The 19,578-nt window shown below is 42.5% G+C and overlaps 1 protein-coding gene across 1 annotated transcript in view; it reads left to right on the forward strand.

Moving 5' to 3' along the window:
- Window positions 1-7,647: 7,647 nt before the first annotated feature.
- The window catches only part of pde1a (phosphodiesterase 1A, calmodulin-dependent), a 139,536-nt gene continuing 127,605 nt past the window's right edge, over window positions 7,648-19,578 (forward strand). Inside the window, exon 1 of the mRNA XM_029650040.2 lies at window positions 7,648-7,815. Coding sequence (XP_029505900.1) covers window positions 7,763-7,815 — 53 coding nt within the window. The 5' untranslated portion in view covers window positions 7,648-7,762. The remainder of the gene's footprint in view (window positions 7,816-19,578) is intronic.

Below are 19,578 nucleotides of genomic sequence, written 5' to 3' on the forward strand. Positions count from 1 at the left end.
AATATCAAGAAAGTTGAAATTTGGGATTTGTTTGGATCCTCAAACAAGCCAAAAAGGATATGTTTTGCGCTTATGAAAAAAAGTATGGAAAAAAACATGGTAAAGCAATTATATGGCATCCAAATATAGCCCTGTATTCCATGCACCACAGCCAACACCAATATTGGGCTGGCTCAGGCCCAACACTGACCAGTCACTGAGATTGTACATGGTTCTGGGTTGCTAAAATCAGCAATAATAATATATTTTTGCTTTTATCCAAAGCAACTTTCTCACCCCACACACACACACACACACACACACACACACACACACACACACACACACACACACACACACACACACACACACACACAGCCCCTGAGCTGAGTGCAGTGCAGAAGTAGGCCAAGTTATTTAGGGCAGGATGCTTACCCTCAGCCTTAACCCACCACTGTCTGGCACATAACTTACACACGTGGCACAGCTAACTCTATGTAGGGATGAGAGAAGAAAGGGAGGAGGGAAGGGAGAGAGAAATGTGGATGGGGGATTTAGAAAGAAAGAGTGCAAGAGACAGACGGGATCAGAGAGAGCCAGAGAGATAGGTGAACACTAACAGCCAGAAAGGCAGAAGTCTTGGGGCACCTTCACGGCCATTCATTCAGTAGAGCTAGGGATTCACCGCCAATAAAGGCGTCAGCCTTCTTCAGTTCGGCTGGCGGCTAGCCCGAAGTTGGCTAGGCGAACCGAAAAACTGTACTCGCATACTCCCTTAAAAGATCTTTGCTTGAAAAATGATCAAAAAGCACAATAGTACTGTTTGTCCATTTTGAGACGCCATAGCCAGGGCTCCCGAGTGGTGCAGTGGTCTAAGGCACTGCATCTCAATGCAAAAGATGTCACTACAGACCCTGGTTTGAATCCAGGCTGTATCACATCTGTATCACATCTGGGTGTGGGAGTCCCATATGTACAATTGGCCCAGCGTTGTCCGCGTTTGGCCGGGGTAGGCCGTCATTGTAAGTAAGAATTTGTTCTTAACTGACTTGCCAAGTTAAATTTAAAAATACACTTCCTCAAAATAGTCAGAATGAATCTAAGATAAATCTGTCATTAATTTTGACGTTTGTGCCGAGGGGATCTTAGTCAATTTTACATTTACAACTAATGAAAATGATTTTTTTTGCATGGAAATGAGTCGTCTCTTGTTCAATGACAGCAAATACTTTATTAAAGAATCCTACTGTTGACCAATCACCGACAAACTGGTGTATAATTTATGTGCCCGAACAGCCCAAAAAAATCTCACGAAGTCCAAAACAAACACAATGTCTTCATAATATATGTACGAACTCTACTGAACTGGTTCGGCTGGGAAGCAGTTGAATGCCTTAACACACCTCTATCCAAAAAGACCCATCTCTTTCAAATTAAATCATAATTAAATCCATGTTTATTGGTCACGTACACAGATTTGCAGATGTAATCGCAGGTGCAGCGAAATGCTTGTGTTTCTAGCTCCAACAGGGCAGTAATACCTAGCAATACAAAACAATACACACATAATCCAAAAAGTTTTTAAAAATAAAAATAAATAAATAAATATCAGAACAAGCAATGTCAGAGTCCGGAAAATAAATATCATTGTTAGACAGCCATTTTCAAGTCTTGGCATAGATTTTCACGCCGATTTACAGTACCAGTCAAAAGTTTGGACACACCTACTCATTCAAGGGTTTTTCTTTATTTGTACTATTTTCTACATTGTAGAATAATAGTGAAGACATCACAAGAAGGAAAGACATTTCACACATGAACTTTTAACAAGGCTGTCTGTAAACAATTGTTGGAAAAATTACTTGTGCCTTGCACAAAGTAGATGTCCTAACAGACTTGCCAAAACTGTAGTTTGTCACCATTGGCCTCATGGTGAAATCCCTATGCGCTTTCCTTTGTCTCCGGCAACTGAGTTTAGAGGGATGACTGGGTGTGTTGATACACCATCCAAAGTGTAATTAATAACTTCACCATACTCCAAGAGATATATATCTGCTTTTTTTTTAACCCGTGTACCAAAAGGTGCCGTTCTTTGCGAGGCATTGGAAAACCTCCCTGGTCTTTGTGGTTGAATCTGTGTTCGAAATTTACTGATTGACTGAGGAACTATACATATAAATTGTATGTGTGGGGTACAGACATGAGGTAGTCATTCAAAAATCATGTTAAACACAATTATTGCACACAGAGTGAGTCCATGCAACTTGTTAAAAGCACATTTTTACTCCTGAACTTAGGTCTTGCAATTACAAAGGCATTGAATACTTATTGACACATGACATTTCAGCTTTTCATTTTTTATTAATTTGTAAAAATGTCTAAACACAATTTCACTTTGCCATTATGGGTTACTGTGTGTAGACCAGTGACACAAGACCTCAAAATATTGTACAATCCAAAGCTCTTCGAGACTTACCAAAAAGACTCACAGCTGTTGTCGCTGCCAAAGTTTTTCTAACATGTATTGTCTCAGTGGGGTGAATAATTAAGATATATTAGTGTTTTACCTTTTCATGACTTTTCATGATTTTTAAAATAAATGTTAGAATTTTTCTTCCAATTTGACATTACAGAGTATTTTGTGTAGATCGTAGACCAAAAATAACAATTCAATCCATTTTAATCGTACTTTGTAACACAACAAAATGTGGAAAGGTCAAGGGGTGTACATTTGTATTAAGTATAGGATAGTGTACGTCAAGATAAATTGGTAAAATAAAAATACAAATGTACATTTTAATTAATTATAGGATAGTGTACGTCTCATTTTGAGTAACAGCAAATAACTCTCTTGAAGAGAGTTAGGTAAAACTATGTGTATAGAATAACTGATAAAAAAACAAAAACTGTGATATAGATTTTTTAAGAAAGCAGCAAAAGGAATAAAATGTCAGGGCAGCAGTCTCTAAGGTGATGAGTAGACCCTCTTAAGGATCAGACCCTTTTTTTCAATATTTGCCTAAAAGGACATACCCAAATCTAACTGCCTGTAGCTCAGGCCCCGAAGCAAGGATATGCATATTCCATTCCGTCAGGCCTCTCACCTCCTCCATGTAGGCTGTCTTGTTGTTGTTGATAATCAGGCCTAGAACTGTTGTGTCGTCAGCAAACTTGATGACTGAGTTGGAGACGTGCATCGCCACGCAGTCATGAGTGAACCGTGAGTACAGGAGGGGACTGAGCACACACCCTGTGGGGCCCCAGTGTGTTGTTGCCTACCTTCAGCACTTGGGGTTGGCCCTTCAGAAGTTCATGACCCAGTTGCACAGGGAGGGGTTCAGACCCAGGGCACTGAGTTTACTGATGAGCTTGATGGGCACTATGGTGTTGCCATCTATCTACGGTTTTTGGGCTGGATAAGTTTGAATCTTCACAGAGGGAACAACATCCTCTATGCACCCCCTGATTAACCCAGTCACCGAGTCAGTGTATACATCAATACTATTCTCAGAGGTGACCCAGAACATTTCCCAGTCCGTGTGAACAAAAGAATCCTGAAGCATAGATTCTGATTTGTCAAACCAACATTGAACAGTCCTTACCAGGGGTGCTTCCTGCTTAAGTTTCTGTCTATAGGTGGGGAGGAGCAGAATGGAGGAGTGATCTGATTTGCCGAAGGGAGGGCGGGGGAGGGCCTTGTAGCCGTCCCGGAAGGGAGAGTAGCAATGATCCAGAGTCCTTGATGCACGTGTAGCACAGGAGATGTGTTGATAGAATTCTGGAAGCGTTTTCCTCAGATTCCTCCTTTATTAAAGTCTCCAGCTACAATAAATGTTACCTCAGGATATGCGGTTTCTAGTTTACACATAGTGTAGTTCCTTGAGAGCCATCGCAGGGGGTTCCTGTATGTTAATCCAACCACAATCACACCATGAGTTGTTAATCATGAAATAAAATCCCTCCACCTATTACTCTATTATACAATCCAGGGCTCTCTCCTCCTCTCCCGTCCTCTGCCAGCTGGTCCTGGTCCAATTAAAAACCTGCTAAACCCCTCTACCTCCCTGTTTATTCAGGGTATGGCCCTGCTCCACAGGCTTCATAAAATCACAAATAGCGATGAAATAATCACTTACTTTTTGAAAATCTTCCTCTGTTTGCAATCCCAAGGGTCCCAGCTACAACATGAATGGTCGTTTTGTTAGATAAAATCCTTCTTTATACCACAAAAAGTCTGTTTAGTTGGCGCCATCGATTTCAGTAATCCACTCGTTCAACATGGAGACAAAGGAATCTAAAAAGCTTCCGCTAAACTTTGTTAAAACAAGTCAAACTACGTTTCTACTTAATCCTCAGGTACCGTAAAATGTAAATGAACTATAATATTTCATACAGAAAGAAGTATGTTCAATAGAAAAGTAAAATGAGCTCATATTAGCTCCTCTTCCTCTCGCACCCACAGACTGATTTCCAATTGTGACTCCCAGTGCCAAACCTCACAATTCTTCCTCATTTTGGAAGAAACAAGCTGCCTTGAGATCACTGAGAAGATCCCCCCATGTAGTTCTGGGCTGATTCCTTACCGTTCTCATGATCATTGCAACTCCACGAGGTGAGATCTTGCATGGAGCACCAGACCGAGGAAGATTGACAGTTATTTTGTGTTTCTTCCATTTGCGAATAATCGCACCAACTGTTGTCACCTTCTCACCATCTGCTTGGCGATGGTCTTGTAGCCCATTCCAGCCTTGTGTAGGTCTACAATCTTGTCCCTGACATCCTTGGAGAGCTCTTTGGTCTTGGCCATGGTGGAGAGTTTGGAATCTGATTGATTGATTGCTTCTGTGGACAGGTATCTTTTATACAGGTAACAAACTGAGATTAGGAGCACTCCTTTTAAGAGTGTGCTCCTAATCTCAGCTCGTTACCTGTATAAAAGACAACTGGGAGCCAGAAATCTTTCTGATTGAGAGGGGGTCAAATACTTATTTCCCTCATTAAAATGCAAATGAATTTATAACATTTTTGACGTGCGTTTTCCTGGATTTTCTTGTTGCTACCATTCAAATTATAGACGGATCATTTCTTTGTCAGTGGGCAAACGTATAAAATCAGCAGGGGATCAAATACTTTTTCCCTCACTGTATATAAGTATTATTATTACATTTACATAAGTATTCAGACCCTTTAGTCAGTACTTTGTTGAAGCACCTTTGGCAGCGGTTACAGCCTCGATTCTTCTTGGGTAGGACACTACAAGCTTGGCACACCTGTATTTGGGGAGTTTCTTCCATTCGTCTCTGCAGATCCTCTCAAGCTCTGTCAGGTTGGATGGGGAGAATTGCTGCAAAGCTATTTTCAGGTCTCTCCAGAGATGTTCAATCGGGTTCAAGTCTGGGCTCTGTCTGGGCCACTCAAGGACATCCAGAGACTTGTCCCGAAGCCACTCCTGCGTTGTCTTGGCTGTGTGCTTAGGGTCATTGTCTTGTTGGAAGGTGAACCTTCACCCCAGTCTGAGGTCCTTCATCTTTCCCTCCATCCTGACTAGTCTCACAGTCCCTGCCGCCGAAGAACGTCCCCACAGCATGATGCTGCCACCACCATGCTTCACCGTAGGGATGGTGCCAGGTTTCCTACAGACGTGCCGCTTGGCATTCAGGCCAAAGACTTCATCAGACCAGAGAATATTGTTTCTCATGGTTTGAGAGTCTTTAGGTGCCTTTTGGCAAACTCAAGCGGGCTGTCGTGTGCCTTTTACTGAGGAGTGGCTTCTGTCTGGCCACTCTACCATAATGGCCTGATTGGTAGAGTGCTGCAGAGATGGTTGTCCTTCTGGAAGGTTATCCACAGAGGAACTCTAGAGCTCTGTCAAAGCGACCATCGGGTTCTTGGTCACCTCCCTGACCAAGGCCCTTCTCCCCTGATTGCTCAGTTTGGCCAGGCGGCCAGCTCTAGGAAGAGTCTTGGTGGTTCCAAACTTCTTCCATTTAAGAATGATGGAGGCCACTGTGTTCTTAGGGACCTGCAATGCTGCAGAAATGTTTTGGTACCGTTCCCCAGATCTGTGCCTCAACACAATCCCGTCTCAGAGCTCTACGGACAAATCCTTTGACCTCATATCTTGGTTTTTGCTCTGACATGCACTGTCAACTGTGGGACCTTATATAGGCAGGTGTGTGCTTTTCCAAATTATGTCCAATCAATTGAATTTATCACAGGTGGACTCCAATCAAATTGTAGAAACATCTCAAGGATGAACAATGGAAACAGAATGCACCGGAGCTCAATTTCTAGTCTCATAGCAAAGGGTCTGAATACTTATGTAAATAAGTATTTCTGTTTTCACTTTGTCATTATGGGCTATGGTGTGTAGATTGATGTGGAAAACATTGTATTTAATCCATTTTAGAATAAGGCTGTTACGTAACAAAATATTGAAAAAGTGAAGGGGTCTGAATACTTTCTGAATGCTCTGTACACCTTCTTTTTTTTGTAGTGGTGTTGATTCTCCTGAATGTCCTAAATTGTTTGGCAAACTCATTTTGAATACAGACCAAATAGCACACTCAATCAATATTTCCTGTATCACATGGACAAGGTAGAACTTACAAAATGTATCATGTTGTGCACAACAGTGCATTTGTCAAGCAGGACTTCCTGGACTGTTCTTGCTTTTCACCCAAAACCCACATTTCTCTCTGTGTGTGTGTGTGTGTGTGTGTGTGTGTGTGTGTGTGTGTGTGTGTGTGTGTGTGGAATGTCTTCCATCAGAAGGATAGAGTTTTAGTGTTTGTTTCCAGCTCCAGAAAGAATGGCCCTCTGCTGCTCTGCAAATTACCTATATAATGCACCTATATAATGCACTAGTTTTTGACCAGGGACCATAGGGAATAGGGGGCCTTTTGGGACGCATTCCCGATGTTGGCGATGTTTATCATAAGTTTCCTCCAGTTGGGCTGGGGAGAGAGCGTGCCTCAGCTTCACATAAGTTAAACAACCCAATCTTCTGTTGATTAAACCATCGCAGGGCTAGGCCGCCCGTCGCTCTGTGGTCCCCCTACGCACACACACACTCGCACACACACACATACACAAACACACACACCCTTTACCAGAAGTGAGTCGCTTTGCTTTGCATTGCACCATCCACACATAATTCCGGCAGAATAAAAGCCAGATTGTGATTTAATGACCATGTTTTGATGTTCAACCAGCCTCTATCCCAAACATTTGCGGGACAGCTTGAAGGTGAGGCAGCAGTCTCCAAAACTTTCTGTGTGTGACGAAGTTGAGTGATATTGGGGATGCTGGGGGGTTCAAATCTCTCCTTTCAGGGGAACTGTTCTGTAGGTCACACACACTCACAGACACAGGTTTGAGTCCAGAGGGTGAGTGGCCCGCAGAGATAAAGACAATGTGTGAGTCTATGCGTGTGTTTCTGTTCCTGTGTGTGTGTGTGTTTCCGCGTCATTCCAGGCTCCTCTGCTCCCCTGGCTCTCTCAGTCTGAGAGTAGAAAAGCAACACTGTGATGTGGCCTCTGACCTTTGTTACTGAGCTGTCAGATATAGAGAGCAGAGAGAGGGCGAGAGAGAGCAGAGAGAGGGAGAGCAGTGAGAGGGGCAGGACCAGGAACTAGGGGGACTAGCAGGGACCAGGCAGGACTTGTCGTCTCAGTCTCAGAGCAGCACAGTGCAACGCAAGGAGAGGAGCTGCTGGAGACAGTCCAGCGTCATACAGAGGTCCCTGCTCCTATCCCCAACCCAGTCTGGACTCACACTTTAAATGGAAGAGTATGTCACGATCAAGAGGAAGCTTCTCCACAGACCCGTCTTCAGGTAAGACAGAAAGAGCAACTGTCCATCCCAACGAAATTACAACTAGCAAAGTCTCTCTACCTACATGGCTGCTGCCCTTCCTCTACTGCTGCGTCCCTTTGACAGAGCAATTACCCAAATGGAAAATACTACTACTAGGTCTTTCTACCTACCTGCCTGTTGCCTCACTTCCCTGTGGCCTCTCTTCCCTGCTCCTGTGTAGTGTGAAGGACAATATTAAACTACTAGCTTGCTCTCTCTATCCTGCATGGGCTTAAGGTAGCCTAGCAGTTAAAATCATTGGGTCAGGAACCAAAAGGTCGCTGGTTTAAATCCGCACACCGACTGTGTGAAAAATATGTTGATGTGCCTTCTAAGAGTTAAAAACATATACACTCAGTATGTCAAACATTAGGAACATCCTAATATTGAGTTGCACCCCCCTTTTGGCCTCAGAACAGTCTCAATTCGTTGGGGCATGGAACCTCCAAGGTGTGGAACGCGTTCCACAGGGATGCTGGCCCATGTTGACTCCAATGCTTCCCCACAGTTGTGTCAAGTTGGCTGGATGTCCTTTGGGTGGTGGACCATTCTTGATACATATGGGAAATGGTTGAGTGTGAAAAACCCAGCAGTGTTTCAGTTCTTGACACAAACCAATGCGCCTGGCACCTACTACCATACCCCTTTCAAATGCACTTCAAGATGTTGTCTTTCCCATTCACCCTCTGAATGACACACATACTTCTTTATTAACCGGTCTTCTCCCCTTCACCTACACTGATTGAAGTAGATTTAACCAGTGACATCAATAAAGGATCATAGCTTTCACCTGGATTCACCTGGTCAGTCAATGTCATGGAAAGAGAAGGTGTTCTTCATGTATACTCAGTGTACATGTTAAGTATGTTGTGGTGTGTTGGCCGCGCCCACCAAATGACCACACATGATCTTAATGAGTGCTAGTTTCCTTCGAAATGGGGTCTGTTTGAATAGACTAAAATGAACAGCTTTGTTTGAGTTAAAGAAAACATGGCATGCTAGCTCCATCCTGGTGGCACAGTGGGCTAATTCCTGGATAATTCCATGGATAGACAACAGAAAATCATAGATTTGAATTTCACTGATGCCATGCCACAATAAAAAATGTATGTTTGAATGATTAATGCCTAAGCAAATTCATTTCCATCTCTGCTTGGAGTTCAAAACAGTTAACCCAAACTAGCAGTGTTATTAAACGTCTTATTGTAACATGTTCTCAGAACGTTCTTTAATTACCTTCAAATAACCTATCATTTCCGTTCCTAGAACGTTAATAAAACCTCCCGGCAAAACTTTCAGGGAACCATAGTAAAACATTCTCAAACTCCCTTCAACCTAAAAATGTATGTTCCCAGAACAGGTGAAATGTTCACTTCTGTTCTCAGAAGGTCTAGTCAGGAAACCTATGGCTTTGTTTACAGAACCAATGGGAACATTCCCACAACTTCCAAGGAACCAAATGTGCTAGCTGGGTATGTTGCAGTAATTAGAGTCCTATATCATGGCTTGATCATTCCCAGAGCTCTCTTTCGCTGATATCGCACACCCTCCAATATCTGTGCGTGTCTATGCTTTGTGAGTGAGTGAGAGAAGGCTTTGTGTGTGCGTGTGTTTCAAAGGAGTAGGAAATAGAGTAAACAAACTACTCCTGTCTGTTTTCTGTTGTGGTTATACGGTCATTAGAAGCAGAACATTGTGGCATGGTTCATTGGCAGGGACCGTTGTTACAGGCAGGTTGCTAATGGCTATTTACCATGTAAAACAGGAAGGAGGGATGGCTGGTAAAGAGATGCAGCTGTGCAACAGGTCCCTGCAGCAACATCACACCAAATATTCAATGTTTGTCCAGGTCCCCAGGACGTCGGGAAATGCCTTCAATACCGTCCACTATGGGCAACCTGAGCACATATTATCATCTTGTTGGCTCGCAGCTTGCTATGGTGTAGTGGATGGGGATAGAGGAAGGGTTTAAACCGCGCACCTCGGCTGAAAGGCTAGCAGGTTCAATCCCAGTGCTAGATACTCGTTTAAATTGGTTCTGTTTGAACCTTCAACTGTCTAGTTGTTTATGGTTAACCCTTACCCAGGGGTGTAGTACTGCTGGAGTGCAGAACAGCGGAGCTCCCTCACTTTTTTCAATTTTGGAATACACAGAGCTGGCAATGTATTCTGTATTCTGATCAATTCTAAATAAATTCTATTTCATTACCACAAAAATTCCATGAAAAACGATAGAATGACAAACCAAATAAATATGTCTCGTAGCCTAGAGGTGTAAATGGTGGTTTCTTCCCTCTTCTCTGGATTTATGGTCAATCCCTGGTCAATTGATTTGATAGCATGTTTAATCTATGCAAATTAATTTTATGAATTGATAGTTCACCTCTCTGTTTTCTTTTATTCTGTAATAGGGTGTATTGTAGACGTGTTCAAGCTAACCAAGTCAAAGTGTATTTATGAGACAGTGTGTAAGCTCCAAAATACAGTAAAATACCTACAGGCAAAAAAGCTCTCATCTCAAACAGTGCAATTATATATGTATTCATTTACATTAGGTTATAGCCTACAAATAACTATACCACGTAGTCGTAGGCCTGTTAGCCTGTAGGCCTACTGCTAATTATTGTTGTTTGTTCCTGAACTGGCCAAATGGCAGAGCTATCCTTCAGCTATCCTTCAGCTATCCTTCAGCTATCTTTCAGCTATCTTTCAGCTATCTTTCAGCTATCCTTCAGCTATCTTTCAGCTATCCTTCAGCTATCCTTCAGCTATCTTTCAGCTATCCTTCAGCTATCTTTCAGCTATCCTTCAGCTATCCTTCAGCTATCTTTCAGCTATCCTTCAGCTATCTTTCAGCTATCCTTCAGCTATCTTTCAGCTATCCTTCAGCTATCCTTCAGCACCAGCTATCCTTCAGCTATCTTTCAGCTAAGTTTGCTATTCAACTATCCTTCTATCCTTCCATCTATCTTTCAGCTATCCTTCAGCTATCTATCTTTCAGCGCTGCTATCTTTCCTTTCAGCTATCTTTCAGCTATCTTTCAGCTATCCTTCAGCTATCCTTCAGCTATCTTTCAGCTATCGCTATCCTTCAGCAAAATGACATCTCATCAAGATCTGTTGCCTACCCCTAATATTCATACTCATCCCTTATTATTATTACAAATATAATATTATCACTTCTCACAATGGTGCTCGTTTAGTAAAGTTAGATCAAAGCTGAATCAATGGATTCATTTCCATTTTACACAACAGAAGCGAATATAATACATAGCATAGTACGCCTTTAACGTTACTGTTACACCAGGAACACCTCATTTCTAATGAGATTTTAGGATGAAGCGGAAGAGTCCCAAAACAATTATCAGGCACCCAACCTCAATAGAGTTGAAAGCAAACAGATTGAAACAAAATATAAGGCTAATAGTTTGTTAACACCATTTGCTCTAATTCGCTGACGAAACAGTAATTCAAGAGATCAATCAAATGATTGGTATGGAGATTCAGGCTGGACGTTTCACTGGTAAAACGTGACGAATTATCATTCACGACTGACAATGATGATGGCTTATTTTGAAATGAGGTAGCCTATGCCTAAATTGGTGTTTGAGGGTATTAAAAATATAACATTTTGTTTAGACAATATGTGTGGGCATAGGCAGAAGTTACGATTGGACAATGCATTGTATGCATATTCTATAATGATAGACAATTCAATTGGCTACATCTGTCTGTACACACTTTGATTGAAGAAATGATGACATCAGTAGCTAGGTTTCCATTCAATTTGCAACAGAATTTCATGCGAATATGTTCAATTCCCATGTACCGAATGAAAAATACAAGTTAAATGGGTTTCCATCGCATTTTCATCTCTGATGGTCACAAAACGGTTGCATTATATAGCAAATATGCCCACTCTGGTCTTAGCACATAAACTCTTGCCAACAGGTCTTGGCACATATGCTCTTGCCAACAGGTCGCAGATACAGTGCAGGTAGGCTACTTACATTATGAGATTATTATGGGTGAGAGGGATATTTGTATTTGTCAAACGGTAGCCAAGCATCGATCATCATGTCACCAGAATAAGACCCTCGATATTTATTGGAAAGGAGCAACAAGCTCATCACCTTGCATATTCACCACCCTGTGAAATTCATGAAAAGATCCCACCATGTGAGCGAACGAATTGTCTATTGGCATTTACACGGAACAAAAATATAAGTGCAACATGCAACAAGTTCAGTTCATATAAGGAAATCCATCAATTGAAATCTATTCATTAGGCCCTAATCTATGGATTTCACATGCCTGGAAATACAGTTGGTCATAGATACCTTAAATAAATGGTAGGGACAAAACGAGTCAGTATTTATCTGGTGTGGCCACCATTTGCCTGATGTAGCTACCGTGACACATCTCCTTCACATAGATTTGATCAGACTGTTGATTGTGGCCTGTGGAATGTTGTTCCACTCCTATTCAAGGGCTGTGCGAAGTTGTTGGATATTGGAGGGAACTGGAACACGCTGACATACATGTCGATTCAGAGCATCCCAAACATGCTCAACGGGTGACATGTCTGGTGAGTATGCAGGCCATGGAAGAACTGGGACAATTTTTAGCTTCCAGGAATTGTATACAGATCCTTGCTTCATGGAGTCATGCATTATCATGCTGAAACATGAGGTGATGACAATGGGCCTCAGTATCTCGTCACGGTATCTCTGTGCATTCAAATTGCCATCGATAAAATGCAATTGTGTTCGTTGTCTGTAGATTATGCCTGCCCATACCAAAACACCACCGCCACCATGAGGCACGCTGTTCACAACGTTGACATCAGCAAACCACTCTCCCACACAACATCATACACACTGTCTGCCTTCTGCCCGGTACAGTTGAAACCGGGATACATCTGTGAAGAGCACCCTTCTCCAGTGGGCCAGTGGCCATCGAAGGTGAACATTTGACCACTGAAGTCGGTTACGATGCCGAACTGCAGTCACTTAAAAAGTTTCTGACAGTTTGTTCAGAAATTCTTTGGTTGTGCAAACCCACAGTTTCATCAGCTGTCCGGGTGGCAGGTCTCAGATGATTCCGCAGCTGAAGAAGCTGGATGTGGAGGTCCCGGGCTGGTGTGGTTACATGTGGTCTGCGGTTGTGAGGCCGGTTGGACGTACTGCCACATTTTCTATAATGAAATTGGAGGTGGCTTATGGTAGAGAAATTAACATTCAATTCTCTGGCAACAGCTCTGGTGGACAGTCCTGCAGTCAGCATTCAATTTGCACGCCCCCTCAAAACTTGAGACATCTGTGGAACTGTTTTGCATGACAAAACTGCACATTTTAGAGTGGCCTTTTATTGTCCCCAGCACAAGGCGCACCTGTTTAATGATCATGCTGTTTAATCAGCTTCTTGATATGCCACAACTGTCTGTTGTTTGGATTATCTTGGCGAAGGAGAAATGCTCATTAACAAACATGCACAAAGAAATATGCTTTTTGTACATATGGAAAGTTTCTGGGATCTTTTATTTCAGCTCATGAAACATGGGACCAACACTTTACATGTTGCATTCATATTTTTGTTCATTGTATAAAATTGTACCTGCAATCAGCCCGGTCATGACTGTTTTCATGTGTCAGGTAATTCATCCGCATGAAATGGTTAGATGGAAACCATATCACTACACCACTGCCCCTACTACCTATTCACACCCCTTGACTTTTTACACATTTTGTTGTGTTACAGCCTGAATTTAACATTGATAATATTGAAATGGTGTGTCACTGGCCTAAACACAATACCCCATATTGTCAAAGAGGAATTATGTTTTTTGAAATGTTTACAAATTAATGTTTACAAATTAATAAAAATGAAAAGCTTTCAGTCACCAAGTATTCAACACCTTTGTTATGGCAAGCCTAAATATGTTCAGGAGTAAAACATTGCTTAACAAGTCACATAATAAGTTGCATGGACTCACTCTGTGTGTAATAATAGTGTTTAACATGATTTTTTAATGACTACCTCATCTCTGTACCCCACGCATACAATTTTCTGTAAGGTACAATGGCGACCCCTCATTCAGGGAAGGTGGGGCCACCTGTTTTGAGACCCACCTTTTTAGCAAAAAACAGTGTGTCACATACAGTTTGCAAACTCTGTAAAAAAAAACTAAAACACTGTTGAGTTAATAAAGCCCCATACAAACTTGGACTCTTTTTTGATTTCTTGAGTAACGCAGCTCCAAATTGCAGGTGTTTCAGCCTAGCTCATTGCTTTCTGTGGTGGTGGGTCAGCCAGCGTAAAATACAGAGCGTAGGGGTTGGTAATGTTCTCCAGTTGCACCGGATTGGGTAATGTTCTCTAGTTGCGCTGTGATTGGCTCAGTGTTCTGTCACTCATGGGACACTCATGGACACTACGTCACCGCCAAATCTAAGGGTAGAGCTCAAATTCAGGGCCCTTGGGTGCTGCCAAGGGCTGCGTTTCAAACTCATAAAAGACGCACCCTAGTCCACTTACCCTGCCTTATGCCCTCGTCAGACGTCATGATACGTCATCAGAAGTGTCCACTTAATTTCAGGGCTGAGGGGATAGTATGTTTCTGTTTGGAATGCAGCCATAGATTTACATTAGTAGTGCCCATCCAAGAAGGCTCTAACGTCAAGTCATGTTATATCTACAGTAGCTGTGATTGGACTGATCATGTCAACATAATACTTTCGAAATCTTAGCTAGCAAGCTAGCAGTCATCATCATGAATCAAGTCGACAATCTACTGACAAATGCTTTTTAATAGTTGTCATATGAAGAGAAATAATGAAGATAAATTATAAAGAAAATGTAGTGGTGCTCATCGGTCATTGGACATAAACATCACACAACAATTTGGAAATCGCAAATTCAACAATGAGTGGTTTGGAAGGAACCAGTGGCTAACTGCAGGCATTGCAAAGCAATCACTTGCCTTCTATTCAGTGGAGTGGGTGTGTGGTCCCAAGTCTAGGTTTGAGGGTCTCTTTTCCAAGCTTAAAAGGATAAACATCTACATTGGCCATTCTGTCAATCCAGCATGACTTCTGACGCGCTCAAAACAACTGGAAACTCAGTAAAAAACAAGCTCAGACTGCGAAAATACATTTTGAATAGTCATCCAACTCGGAGTATCAAGTCGGGGACTTGGGCCTCTTTCTAGAGCTCCGACCTGAATATCACCAATGTCATCATGATTCGACCTTGTTTTTTTCTGAGTTCCCAGTTGTCTTGAAAGCACGATAAATGCAGAGAATGCAAGACTTTGATGACAAAAAGTGAGCACAGCACAACAAGGTGAGGCCAAAAATGTATTGTATGCTGCTGCATACATTATGTAAATTGCCAGGGAGATATGTATACTGTAGCTCAGAAAGTAATACTAAGTGTATGTTGTGAATTAAGCTGTTAGTAGCCCATGTGCCTCACCCTAATAATTTGGTCCCTTTTTCACTCTTAATTTTGCCTATTGTTCTGATGTGGTGCAGGTTTTTCAGGTTTGTAGGCCTCCTTGCTCGCACACGCTTTTTCAGTTCTGCCCACAAAATGTCTATAGGATTGAGGTCAGGGCTTTGTGATGGCCACTCCATACCTTGACTTTGTTGTCCATAATCCTGTTATGGATCATGCGAATTTTCGCAGCTTTTTGTTAAAAATCGTGCAAAATTTCTAAGTACTGCTACTCATGCCAGGAATATAGTATTTGCAAATGATAAGTATGTGTGTATAGAAAACACTCTGAAGTCTCTAAAACTGGTTAAATTGTGTCTGTGGCTATAACATAACGTGTTTAGGAGTAAAAATCCCTCGAAAAACTGTTCTCCAAAAACACAAAAAATATATTAATCCGCCAGTCAATGTATTGTTTAAGGAGACTGCAAATACATGAAGATGCCCTGTAAATGCCTACAGCTTCCACACGATGTCGCCAGTGCTGGCATTTCCAGCAGACTTAATCCTTGGTTGTATGACGTTCTGGCCTTTCCTGTTTTAGTCTCTCAACAGGATGTTGTTAAAATGGAAAAGATGGACGCTGATTTCAAGACTAGCTGCTATCGAATACAGATCGCCCCGTGATGAATTGTATAGATTATTAACGTTTATTAATACCTAAAGTTGGTTTAGAAAAGTAGTTTGAAGTGATTTGTAAAAGTTTATAGGCAACTTTTGTTGAAAAAAAAAGTGACGTTTGCGTCTTGTAAAATGGAATATTCCTGGATCAGACCGGTCTAAGGAAAACGACATTTTGGCTATACAATGACGGATTTAATCGGGAAAAAGACCCAATTGTGATGTTTATGGGATATATAGGAGTGCCAAGAGAGAAGCTCGTCAAAGGTAATGAATGTTTTATATTTTATTTCAGGCGTTTTGTGTAGCGCCGGCTACCGCAAAATCTGTTGTTTTAGGTGACGTTCCAGTACTTTGGGGGTGCATGCTATCAGATAATAGCTTCTCATGCTTTCGCCGAAAAGCATTTTACAAATCTGACTTGGTGGATAGATTCACAACGAGTGTAGCTTTAATTCAGTACCTTGCATGTGTGTTTTAATGAAAGTTTGATTTTTATCAAAAACTATACGTGGTGCTCTTGAAATTTCCGCTGATTTGATCCCCACAGAGGGAGCTAATCCCTAACAAGTTTTAAGCCATTTTGCCACAACTTTGGAAGTATGCTTGGGGTCATTGCCCATCCCGGCAGTCCTACAATCTAAGCTAGATGCCCTCAATCTCACACAAATCATCAAGGAACCCACCAGGTACAACCCTAAATCTGTAAACAAGGGCACCCTCATAGACGTCATCCTGACCAACTGGCCCTCCAAATACACCTCCGCTGTCTTCAACCAGGATCTCAGCGATCACTGCCTCATTGCCTGTATCCGCTACGGAGCCGCAGTCAAACGACCACCCCTCATCACTGTCAAACGCTCCCTAAAACACTTCTGTGAGCAGGCCTTTCTAATCGACCTGGCCCGGGTATCCTGGAAGGACATTGACCTCATCCCGTCAGTTGAGGATGCCTGGTCATTCTTTAAAAGTAACTTCCTCGCCATTTTAGATAACCATGCTCCGTTCAAAGCTACTGGCCCAAGCCTCTCCAGGTTCTCCTTTACCCAAATCCAGATAGCAGATGTTCTGAAAGAGCTGCAAAACCTGGACCCGTAGAAATCAGCTGGGCTTGACAATCTGGACCCTCTATTTCTGAAACTATCCGCCGCCATTGTCGCAACCCCTATTACCAGCCTGTTCAACCTCTCTTTCATATCGTTTGAGATCTCCAAGGACTGGAAAGCTGCCGCAGTCATTCCCCTCTTCAAAGGGGGAGACACCCTGGACCCAAACTGTTACAGACCTATATTCATCCTGCCCTGCCTATCTAAGGTCTTCGAAAGCCAAGTCAACAAACAGGTCACTGACCATCTCGAATCCCACCGTACCTTCTCCGCTGTGCAATCTGGTTTCCGAGCCGGTCACGGGTGCACCTCAGCCACGCTCAAGGTACTAAACGATATCATAACCGCCATCGATAAAAGACAGTACTGTGCAGCCGTCTTCATCGACCTTGCCAAGGCTTTCGACTCGGCCAATCACCATATTCTTATCGGCAGACTCAGCAGCCTCGGTTTTTCGGATGACTGCCTTGCCTGGTACACCAATTACTTTGCAGACAGAGTTCAGTGTGTCAAATCGGAGGGCATGCTGTCCGGTCCTCTGGAAGTCTCTATGGGGGTGCCACAGGGTTCAATCCTCAGGCCGACTCTTTTTTCTGTATATATCAATGATGTTGCTCTTGCTGCGGGCGATTCCCTGATCCACCTCTACGCAGACGACACCATTCTATATACTTCCGGCCCGTCCTTGGACACTGTGCTATCTAACCTCCAAACGAGCTTCAATGCCATACAACACTCCTTCCGTGGCCTCCAACTGCTCTTAAACGCTAGTAAAACCAAATACATGCTTTTCAACCGTTCGCTGCCTGCACCCGCACGCCTGACCAGCATCACCACCCTGGATGGTTCCAACCTTGAATATGTGGACATCTATAAGTACCTAGGTGTCTGGCTAGACTGTAAACTCTCCTTCCAGACTCATATCAAACATCTCCAATCGAAAATCAAATCAAGAATCGGCTTTCTATTCCGCAACAAAGCCTCCTTCACTCACGCCTCCAAACTTACCCTAGTAAAACTGACTATCCTACCGATCCTTGACTTCGGCGATGTCATCTACAAAATAGCTGCCAACACTCTACTCAGCAAACTGGATGCAGTTTATCACAGTGCCATCCGTTTTGTCACTAAAGCACCTTATACCACCCACCACTGCGACTTGTACGCTCTAGTCGGCTGGCCCTCGCTACATATTCGTCGCCAGACCCACTGGCTCCAGGTCATCTACAAGTCCATGCTAGGTAAAGCTCCGCCTTATCTCAGTTCACTGGTCACGATGGCAACACCCATCTGTAGCACGCGCTCCAGCAGGTGTATCTCACTGATCATCCCTAAAGCCAACACCTCATTTGGCCGCCTTTCGTTCCAGTTCTCTGCTGCCTGTGACTGAAACGAATTGCAAAAATCGCTGAAGTTGGAGACTTTTATCTCCCTCACCAACTTCAAACATTTGCTATCTGTTTTTATTTATTTACTTTTCTGCTCTTTTGCACACAAATATCTCTACCTGTACATGACCATCTGATCATTTATCACTCCAGTGTTAATCTGCAAAATTGTAATTATTCGCCTACCTCATGCCTTTTGCACACAATGTATATAGACTCCCCTTTTTTTTCTTCCTTTTGTGTTATTGACTTGTTAATTGTTTACTCCATGTGTAACTCTGTGTTGTCTGCTCACACTGCTATGCTTTATCTTGGCCAGGTCGCAGTTGCAAATGAGAACTTGTTCTCAACTAGCCTACCTGGTTAAATAAAGGTGAAATAAAAATAAATACAAATTGGAAGACCCATTTGCGACCAAGCTTTAACTTCCTGACTGATGTCTTGAGATGTTGCTTCAATATATCCACATAATTTCCGTACCTCATGATGCCATCTATTTTGTGTAGTGCACCAGTCCCTCCTGCAGCAAAGCACCCCCATAACATGATGCTGGCACCCCTGTGCTTCACGGTTGGGGTGGTGTTCTTCGGCTTGTAAGCCTCCCCCTTTATCCTCCAAACATAACGATGGTCATTATGGCCAAACAGTTCTATTTTTGTTTCATCAGACCAGAGGACATTTCTCCAAAAAGTATGATCCTTGTGCCCATGTGCAGTTGCAAACCGTAGTCTGGATTCAAATCAAATCAAATTGTATTTGTCACATACACATGGTTAGCAGATGTTAATGCGAGTGTAGCGAAATGCTTGTGCTTCTAGTTCCGACAATGCAGTAATAACCAACAAGTAATCTAACTAACAATTCCAAAACTACTGTCTTATACACAGTGTAAGGGGATAAAGAATATGTACATAAGGATATATGAATGAGTGATGGTACAGAGCAGCATAGGCAAGATACAGTAGATGGTATCGAGTGCAGTATATACATATGAGATGAGTATGTAAACAAAGTGGCATAGTTAAAGTGGCTAGTGATACATGTATTACATAAGGATGCAGTCGATGATATAGAGTACAGTATATACGTGTGCATATGAGATGAATAATGTAGGGTAAGTAACATTATAT

The sequence above is a fragment of the Oncorhynchus nerka genome, linkage group LG1 (genome assembly GCF_034236695.1).
Source record: "Oncorhynchus nerka isolate Pitt River linkage group LG1, Oner_Uvic_2.0, whole genome shotgun sequence".
Classification (NCBI taxonomy): Eukaryota; Metazoa; Chordata; class Actinopteri; order Salmoniformes; family Salmonidae; genus Oncorhynchus; species Oncorhynchus nerka.